This window comes from Hypomesus transpacificus, chromosome 26 (genome assembly GCF_021917145.1).
Source record: "Hypomesus transpacificus isolate Combined female chromosome 26, fHypTra1, whole genome shotgun sequence".
In the NCBI taxonomy this organism is placed as follows: Eukaryota; Metazoa; Chordata; class Actinopteri; order Osmeriformes; family Osmeridae; genus Hypomesus; species Hypomesus transpacificus.
In genome coordinates, this window is record NC_061085.1 from 1,430,279 (window position 1) to 1,440,953 (window position 10,675).

General features: G+C 40.1%; 1 protein-coding gene across 1 annotated transcript; it reads right to left on the bottom strand.

The window, feature by feature from the left end:
* Nucleotides 1-6,802: 6,802 nt before the first annotated feature.
* On the bottom strand, nucleotides 6,803-9,352 carry LOC124487416 (zinc finger MYM-type protein 1-like). The gene is made up of 2 exons (XM_047049746.1): nucleotides 9,288-9,352; nucleotides 6,803-8,995 (listed from the first exon to the last, which is right to left on the bottom strand). The coding sequence occupies exon 2, from the start codon at nucleotides 8,700-8,702 to the stop codon at nucleotides 7,509-7,511; it is 1,194 nt and encodes a 397-aa protein (XP_046905702.1). The 5' UTR covers nucleotides 8,703-8,995; nucleotides 9,288-9,352; the 3' UTR covers nucleotides 6,803-7,508.
* Between the last annotated feature and the right edge of the window lie 1,323 nt (nucleotides 9,353-10,675).

Below are 10,675 nucleotides of genomic sequence, written 5' to 3' on the forward strand. Positions count from 1 at the left end.
TGTCAAATGCTTTTATAACAGGTCATTAACATGTTCCTTGACCCCAAGTACAGTGGTAACATTTTCACTTGTCATAAAGATATCATTAAGTGTTATTACAACATAATTAAAACATAAAACATACACGTTAACTTCTTACTCAAACAGAGGGTTCCAACATATTCTCTGCAGGTACAATTTGTAAAAAAAAAAAAAATCCAGACATAATATAGAATATAGTTGGCCAACTTTAAGGTAAGAAACCATATGATTAGCAGAAAGTCCTTGTTGTTTTTCAGCTCCCTGTTGGCCTCCTCCAGGTATTTAGCTAACGCAGTCCTCTAGGTGTTCAATCTTTTGTCGATCCATCTTGGTTTGTTGTTTTAGTTTGGCCAACTCCAATGCACCTTATATACAAATAGCAAATATCATATTAGCTAGATTAGAACATATTGTCGTTATTGTCCACATGTTTTAGTAGGCCTAGCCTAATGCCAATTTCAAACTTTCAGGCTCCATAATAAGTTCTAGCAATTCTCACCAAAGGACCTTTTGAGTTACACAAGTAGTTTAGGGCAGCATTAATACAAATAATAATAATACTTATGATTACAATAGGTGCAGTACCCTTAAATCTAGCAAGCTAACGTAAATAGAGACAAGTTCATGCTTAATTTACCACCGCAACCCATCAATCGAATTTCACCAAATGCATGTTTACATTTTGCTAATCTTGCTCTTCAGTATACCCAATTTATGCATCCATCTAACTATTCTTCTTTTGTTCCTTTAAGTATCAGAATGCCTAATGTGTTTTTTAAGTGATCGGAATAATCCTGCCATTGCAACAGTAATTGTCTAGTTTCTAATCCAAAAACAACCTGTTTCTGATCTGGATTTCCTTGAATGTCGCGCCAGACAAAAGCAAGTTACAGTAGTCTAGCCTGCTCGTTATAAATGCGTGCATCACTCTTCCAGTGTCAGCCTGAGCGAGAAACGGTTGCACCTTGGCAATGTTTCTTAAGTGATAAAAATATGTTTTAATTATATTTTTTATATGGGTGTCAAAATTGAGATCTGACTCAAATATGACGCCTAGGTTTCTGGCTTGGTGCTAAGTGCTTGTGTTTTTAAGTGTGCAGATCGTTTCTCTCTTTAGTTTTTTTCACTGAATCAGAAATACAATTTACCAAACAATCAATAGAGCTTTAGCTATTGGGTGTTACAGAAATATTAAGCTGGGTGTCATCTGCATAGCTATGATAGTCGATGTTGTGCCTCCTAATTACACTACCAAGGGGTAGCATGTAAATACTGAAAAGTAAGGGCCCTAATATGGATCCTTGAGGGACCCCACAGGTCATACAAATGTTTTTTGAGCTGTGGTCTCCGAGGGCGACAAAGTATTCTCGGTCAGTTAGATAGGTCCTAAACCAGTTAAGGACTGGGCCAGCGGGGCCAACCCAATTTTCAAGTCTATCCATAAGGATATCGTGATCAACAGCATCAAAGGCTGCGCTCAGATCCAAAAGGGCCAGGACAGATAGTTTTTTGGAATCAGCATTAATCCTGAGATCATTTACAACCTTGACTAATGCCGTTTCTGTGCTATGATTGGAACGAAAGCCAGATTAGAAAGTGTCAATGCACAGTTAACATCTAGGAAATCATTTAAATGACAACTTTTTCCAGGATTTTGCTTAAAAAGGGAAGGTTGGAAATTGGTCTAAAATTGTTTAGAACTGAAGAGAGTACATTTATTTTATTCAGGAAGGGTCTCACCAGGGCCGTTTTAAGTTCAGATGGGAAAGTACCTGTAAGCAGGGAACAGTTAATAATGGCTAGAGTGTCCTTAGACACAGAGTCAAAGATGGTCTTAAAAAATTTGGTATGGGATCAAGAGGGCATGTAGATGGCTTCAGTTGTGACACTACCTTGTTCAGCATTTCTATATCAGCCAGTGCAAAAAAGCTCATACTGTTACAGCATGGTGGAAGGGGATCAGAGAACAAGACATCTGGAATTTCTTGAGCAACATTTTTCCTAATGTTCATGATCTTATCTCTGTTACGGCCACGGCTTGGTCCCTGTCCCTTTTACACCCCCTGCTGGTTCTCCTGTATCATCCTGCCTAGACCCTACACACCTGGCGCCCATTACCTCATCATCCTGCATACTTCAACCCGGCTTTCCTACCACTCCTCATCAGATCGTTGTCACAGCTACTGTGGTAGTATGCGCTTTTGACCCTCAAGCATTGCTTGATACACTTGCCTTTTGTTAACCTGTCTTCTTTGTGCCCAGGATCGTCATCCAAGAACCCTGTCCCTGTCTGCCTGCTGACCTGCTGATTTATCCACCAAGACCATAACTCCGGACTACACCCAATAAAACACCTGATTGTATCTGTGCTGCGTTTGGGTCCACTCTGTACTACACCGTAACAATCTCTGAAGAATGCTGCAAATTCCTCACATTTGGAGGTGGAAAAGAGACTATCATCTTCTTTGGGTGCAGGATTTATTAGGCTGTCTATAGTTGAAAAAAGTACCCTGGAATTGTTAGAATTTGTAGATATCAAATTAGAAAAATTATCCTTCCTAGCATTTCTTATTACTTTATTAAAGACTGAAAGTTGATCCTTAAAGATATCAAGGTGGACCTGTAGCTTGGTCCTTCTCCGAGTTAAGATAACGTTTCTTAATAAAACATTCAGCACTATTTTTAACTATAGGTACCAGTGCTGTAAAGAAAATACTAAAGTGGTCAGAAAGAGCAAGGTCACAGATAGATGATATAACAGTTGTAAGACCCTTTGTAATTACTAGATCAAGGGTGTGGCCACGGTTGTGAGTGGGTTCAGTGATGTGTTGTGTAAAGTCCAGGGAATTTAAGAGATTCACAAAATCCCTGGCTCTTGAGTCGCTCCCATTATCCACATGTATGTTAAAATCACCAGTGATAATAATCTTATCGTAGTTTGTGTGGACAATGGAGAGTAGTTCTGAAAAGTCTGTAAGAAAAGTGTGACATTGCTTGGGTGGCCTATACACAGTTACTGTCAGAACAGGAGGCTGGCACTTTAGAACAATGGCATGATCTTCAAATGAGGCAAAATCATCGAAAGAGATACTCCTGCAGCACAGGGCATCCGTGGTTATGGTGGCAGTCCCGTCCCCTTTTTTACCAGTTCTAATGGACTGGAAAAAGCTATAATTGGGAGGGAATGCTTCAATAAGAGTTGCAGACCCATTTTGTTTAGCCAGGTTTCTGTTAAAAACATGCAGTCTAATTTACGTTCACATATAAGATCGTTAATGAAAAATGTTTAGCCTGATAGTGACCTAATATTTAGTATTGCCATTGAAATATTTTCTGGATATAGTGGCTCGCAGGAAGGAGGAATATGCCAGGGTATAGATAGAATATTTGCTGAGCTTTTATTGTTACTATTGTATCTATGGCCTTTGTTTTAACTATGCGTTGGGTAGAGATTAAAACTGGAATAGGATTATAGGCGCATGCCATAATATTATATGAGGCAGCCTGTATCTACCTGGGGCGCATGAGTCTGTGATGTTTCCTGCAGGATTTCAATGCCTTAGGGTGGTCCTCATGTTGTCCGACAGCAGACTGGCTCCGATACGGTTTGGGTGGAGTCCATCATGCTTCAGCAGGCTGGGCCTCTCCCAGAACAGGTCAAAGTTGTTAACAAAGGTAATGTCTAATGAAGCGCAAGTCGCTCGCAGCCAGGTGTGGAGGTAAAAAAGTCTGGACCATCTCTCAGCGCCTCTCCGGTAGGTAGGGAGAGGCCCAGAAATGACGATCCGTCTTCCTGTGTCCATGAGGGTAATGAGGAGGGCTGTGAAGTCTGCCTTCAGGACTTCTGTCTGTCTTGCTCTGGTGTCGTTTGTGCCCACACGTACAATTATGGTGCTGACCTTGGTGTAGCCGGCGAGGATGCTTGGGAGTCTACGTTGAATGTCAAGGACCCTCGCTCCGGGGAAGCAGTGAACCTTGCAGGGACCGCTTGGTGAAGGGGGGATGTAGATGTCTCTAATCATAGAGCTGCCAATGACCAGGGTGGAGGTTGTCACGTCAAGCGGGAGAAGTCGTTCTCCATGGCTCGGGCTGGTGAAGAGTGGAGTTTACTGGCGGGGTGGGCTTGGTCCCCACCAGTGGCCAGGGAGCAGTGGTGTGGGTGTGTGTGAAGGGGACCCACAGTGACAATGGAGTCAATGAACTGCTCATCCAGCTTGATCTGTTAGAGGTTCGCCTGTCTGCCTTCAAGTTCCACTACTTTCTGTCTGAGCAGGAGGCAGGAGTTGCATCCAGGTGCACCACTGAGGGAAGGCATCGTGGCGATATCAAATGGGGGGCCAAACTTGAGTTTGTGTTTTGTTTGCTACAATGTCGTTTTTTGCTACGATGTCGCGCTGACATGATGTTATTCATGGTATTATGTGCCTGAAAGATTTTGACAGTGGAGTGAACTATTGTGCAGGTGATGATGTACACAAGGAAATTATGCCAATATGTTTTGCAGAGAACAACCACTTGACTAAGAAGCAACAGTCAGTTTAGACCAGCAAGATATTTTCAATTGGTAATTGGCCTAATTGAAGGTAATTGTACCTAACCATTTCAAAGATGTGCTAAATAATTTTAAATGTGTGCAAACTGTAAGCACTTGTCATTTACAAGGATGTGCTAATACAATTTCAATTTGATTAAAGGAATGAAAACTTCCAAACTGTTGTGAACAAGTGCCCAGCGGTTTGGAGGCTTGCACGTGTTGTTTTGAGAATGTAATTTCTGTTTCGTGAAATGAGCCAAATCAATGGAGAAAAACTGTAATAAAAGTTATATTTACCGGCAAAGAACAGTTTATAATAATGTGAATGCACACAACTTAGATATTTCTTTACAATTACAATTCGTTTGTTTCTAAATATCTGGTTTATTCAGGCTACTATTACATGTAAAAAATGAGAATTGTGTTTTTTTACATTGAAGTGTAATTAATAAAAGTAATATTTACCGGCAAAGAAGAGCACGCAATGTAAGATTACAGATATATAAATTGTAAATTTGGTATTGAAAAAATACAATTGTTTTACGGCTAATTAATGTTAATCAATCTACTGTAATTTAACGTTTTTTTTTCTAGCGTCCCAGCTGCCAGATTGTTCCTGTTTTTTTTCTACTTTTTACAGTGCACTTTTTTTAAAGGACTTACGCCTACTTTCAGTGGGAAACCTGAGCCTGAGATGATGCACACGCCTATCAATTCTGGCAGGAATGGATGAGAGATAGACATGAAGCTCAGTGGCGGAGCCAGGGAATTTCCATTGGGGTGGCCAGGATGGGGCCAGTGATAATTTTTGGGTGGCAAGCATGTGTCTCACCAGGCAATGCAGAGCTATTTAAGACACATATAGGAAACATCTCAACATTATTCGGAATTCAGGTGAAAAAAAAGAATACACTTATTCTGTATTCATACTTGGTTTTAAACTGTGTTGATTTACCGATTGCTATTTGTGTTTTTTTTTGTATTGTACGACTGAGTCGAACAATGGTTGTAGAGATATGCAATGACAGTAAGGTACTCTATTTTATAGTAGAGATGTCCTCAGTTTATGGCGACAAGCCAAGTCAATTCTCTCAGTGTAACATCAGGAATACAAAACAAGGATGCAAAATTAGAAGTGCAATGTTTTTTTAATCAAGTCTGATCACAATATGGATTTATCTTTAAATAACAAAAAGTATAAAATACTGAGCTAATGTATAGAAATATGAAAATAAATAAAATAACATCCTGAATACAATTTGCTGAATTACAACAAATGTAAATATGACAAGCATTAACAGCCTGTTTAAATAAGCAGTGTCAATTTTTCTTCAATTCGATCCATAAACATCTATCAAACACATAATAACAAACATCATATTCACAATGGGTATTAGGCGGAGTCTGCAAGAATGATTCAAGTTTGAGCCACATTTACACATATCAGACAGAGAATCCAAACAGTGACATCTCATGAAAACTGAACACTTCAATGACTGTCCTTAAAGATCTAAAGATTAGCCTCCTGTATATAACAGAGGCATTGAACACTTTGATACTTTCCTTTGTGTTATAAAAAATAGTGCCTCTTAAAAAAACAATTGCCTCGAAGCCCTTGGGGATTATTTACATGGAATCTTCCAATGCAGAACTTCTAACTGCATTATTGTTTCTACCCAGTTCTACCCAGTTTCTACCCAGTTCTACCCAGTTTCTACCCAAGGGTCATCAGGCTTCTCAATGGACACTGATATGGACATTTTTACTGCACACTAGTCACTTATACACTGTCACTTTCAGCTACTGGTTGCTCTTTCAGTAACGTTGCACTACTGTACCTCGCCACCAGGCTCCTGTTTGGTCATTGACAAGTCACTGATCTGTAAATTTGCACTACTGCACTGTACTCCATTTAGGTTAGATTAGTTTATAGGGTTGTAACAGGTTTTTTTTTTTTTTTTTTTTTTTTTTGTGTATTAGGGTTAGTATAGCGTACTATTTATTGTTATCTGTAATTTAGGAAGTTTTAGTGTTAGGGTTAGTATAGTCGTTTATTTATTGCTATCTGTATATTTAGGAAGTTCACTTATCTAAGCTCAGCATAGATGTAAATTTGTTCTGTGTACTTATATGTTATGTTATGCCAAGTGCTTGCGTTGTCTTGTCTTAAGAATTTCAGTGCCCAGTCTAACCTTGTGTTGCTCTGTGCACCTGACAAATAAAAGACTTGAACTTGAACATTATTGAAACTATTTACATCATCACTTCATCATATCATTGTTTACACACTCATTTCAGACGTATTCTGCGGTTATTGTGATTAGCAGCAAATCGATTAACAAATTCATCCAAGTCCAGGGACTTTGCTCGTCTGGACTCCACACTTAAAATACCCAGACTGCTCAGTCGATCATCATCCATAGTGGATCTCAAGTGTGTCTTTATTAACTTGAGTGTGGAAAAGCTGCGTTCACAGGAGGCAGTACTGACTGGTATGGCAATAGCAATTTTGCATAACCTGAAGAGCTCATGGAATACCTCTTTAAAGGGTTCAACGAATTTAGTGAGTTCTACTAGGCTAGAGGGCTTCTGTATGCCAGATTTGACTTTTCTCTCTAGGATTATTTTCATTTGGTGTAACTCGTGTTTGAGGTCATCTGTGTTACATTCATAAATAGAAGCAAATGCAAATAGAGCTTGCTCTTGGCAAAATGTATTACTTGACGGATTAAAGGCTTGGATTCCCAACATTATTTCACAATTTGGTTTAGCAAATCGTCTGTTTAGCTCACTGAGCATGTTATCCAGCACAGGGTAAAATATGCTGGTACGGAAAGTGTCCATACTCTGCTCTGAACGCTCACCCGTTGAGGACATGACAGCATGTCCATCTAGCCACCGGCTCTGTTTTGTCTTTCTTTTTGAAGTAGGTTCCACCTCTACATCACATTTTTCAGCAGTATTTAAGATTTCTCTCCAGTCCTTCAAAGTAGGATTCATCCCTGTAAGCTTGAACATTTTGCACAAGGGCTTGAACTAGATCCACAGCTGAACACAAATCAAGAGAGGGAGACTGTAGCATGTCAGAGAGACACCTTGCATCACCAAAAACCTTATTGCATATCACCAAAAGTCCAATGAACTGCAGGTCAAATTGAGCGAGCAGGCCTCGTGCATCAATGCTTCTATCGCCACTGTTTTCTGAAGCCACTTCTACAAGGAGACGCATGATGGCAGGTAGTCTATCAAGAACAGTGTGGCAAGCTATATGCCGGCAAGCCCACCTTGTTTCACTCAATCGCTGAAGTTCTCTGGGTGCTCCAGGATACATTTCTTTCTGTATGTTCAGCCACTTGTTGTGAATGTACGAGCCAGACACAAATACATAGAGTCTCTGCAACAATGCGAAAAAACATTTAGCTTGTGGTACTGCCTTAACTGTGTCCACAAGAACAAGATTAAGACAATGGGCATTACAATGTACATAAAAGGCCTGTTTTGCCACCTCTTTAATACGAGCCTGAACGCCTGAGTGCTTCCCACTCATGACAGAAACCCCATCATATGATTGCCCGATCAGGTTACTTTTGTATTCCAAGCCACATCTCTCAAGTACCTGTATTATTTTATGCGTCAGGCCTGCAGCATCTAGGCGGTCTGCAGATTCAAAGTGCAAAAAGCTCTCTTTTACGGCTCCTGCATAATAATATCTTAACACTAAAGAGATCTGCTCCTTTTTTTTAAGGTCTTTAGTTTCATCTGCCATAAGGGAAAAGACTTCACTCTCCTTGACTTCGTTTATTATGAAAGCGCGTACCATTTCAGCTAATGTATCCAAAATTTCATTTTGAATTTGGTGGCTCGTGTATTTTGCATTGCGAGGCCCTGTCATTTTCTTTTTAACAACTGGGTCATGTTTAGCAATCATGTCCAATATAGCCAAGAAGTTTTCCCTGTTGTCTGCATCTACTGTCTCCTTGTGTCCCCTCTGTGAAATATTCTGGGTTGCAGTTAACAGTAGGACTTCTGCTAAACTTTTTATGTAGGCACGATTTTCCTCTATCTGCTTATGATGTTCTTTACTTAAAGTACTCATTAACAAGGCATCAGCTTTATCTGCTCTCTCATATTCTTTCCAAGCAATCATTGCATTTGTGTGACCCTCTCCCTTTGCATGTCCACAAAACCCTCCATCTCTGAATGTTGCCTTTTTCCAGTTTTTAAAACCCAAGGCTGACGTAAACACTGACTCTGTGTGTGGGAGGCCAAAATGCCTGCATGCATAACAGTATGCTGAGTCTTGTGACAGTGAATATTCAAGCCATGTGTGGATAGAGTACCACGATGCCTGAAAGTGTCTGCGCCTGTCGCCCTGGAGTGTCCTCGGATAGAGTTTCAGACGTGGCTGGATTGGACTATCAGTTCTTGATTTGGAAATGTCTGTTTAAAAATGGAAAAAAAGGCATATTCAATTATTAAATTACAGCAGAGATTAATAATCAAGAAAACTCATACATTGGAGTGTACTATCCCATGTTACATCTAATGGATTATCTGAACACTATAATCTTCTTAAAAACGTTATAGATTTGAGGCCATTCATCCAACTCTACTCAAGTTGAGGTGAGTGGTATGACTCATACCTGTTTATGAATTATCAGGCCACTGTATCAGATTGGGCAAAACTGAAGTGGAATTAAAGTGTCCAGTATGTGTGAAAGAGTGAGTATACCTGGAGGTCCACTTGGGCCGCCACTCGTTGTTGGAGGCTCCTCTCTCTCGCTGTCTGAATCTTTTCTGTGGGAATCTAAATATATATATATTAAAAACATTAATAGGTGTTTAAAGTATTTTCCACAAGGTGTAATGATCCACTATCCAATTTCACAGATACAAAAGATTAAAATTCATTTTCTACAGCATTAAACATATTCAATATAAACTTGTGGACAATATCGATGGAAAAGTTAGCAGAAGAGTACAACATACAATATAAGATTGACAATTTACCTGGGGATCCACTGGGGCCACTCCTCAGGGAGGACTCTTCTGTCCTGCTCTCAATCAATCTTTCAGAAACATCTAAAATAATTACAATAAGGTGTACAGGTAATTTTCCTAAAGGTTTTATAATGCATGCTATATAGTGTTTAACAAACACACTATAAGCTAAAGTATAATATTAGTGAAAGTGTCTCTGGGTAGCAAATACAAATATGCCATACTTTAATGTAATGAAAAAACTAACTGATATGTTTTACAATGCACTTTCAACCTGACCTGTATATGAATAGACACACTTTAAGCCAATTGTAAATAAGATAACCTCATACCAAGCTGTACTATATGTGAGTCTCTATACTGTATACCTGGAGGTCCATTTAAGTTGCTGCTCTCTGGGGGCTCCTCATTCTCGCTCTCTGCCTGTTTTTTCTCCATCTCATCCTGATTCTTTGCCTTAGCTGTCTTCTTTCCACTTGCCCTGAAGAAGGACGCTATGTCTGCCTTCTTCCTCTTCATTATTTTTCCCTCTTTAATGACACCTATCCAAAATGCATACTGTATATACCTGACACAATCATAACACGATCTAGCTTGCTTCTAAACTTCGCAAAATAGATAGTCATTGGTGGGATAGTCACAGTTATTAGAAGACAAAAACAACATCCATTATGATATCATACCTTTCTGTTTTGGGTTTCTTCACTTAGCCGCAGGTGCCGGTCGAAGCGTCAGGTGGTAACAGGCATTCTCAGGCCATGCTTGAGCCGTTTAATTCAAATACAGGATGTGTGCGCGCTGCGCGTGGCTAAAGGGTCCGACAGTGTACTAGCGGTGCGAGAAAGGTTCCGCATTTTTCCACAGCCGTCAAAACTTTTAACCGCTCTGATGTGGTGCTTGGGGTGGCCAATGGGGTGGCCGAGATTCTACGGGGGGTGGCCGTGGCCACCCCCGGCCACCCCTTGGCTCCGCCATTGATGAAGCTCCTGATCCACCGTTCTCAGACGTTCTCTGTACTTATTCTTGATGTATGTCAGGCACGAAAAACTCAGTTCGCACAAATAGGTTGTGGAAAAGGGAATCAGAACTTCAACGGCACTATTTGCAACAGCTGATATT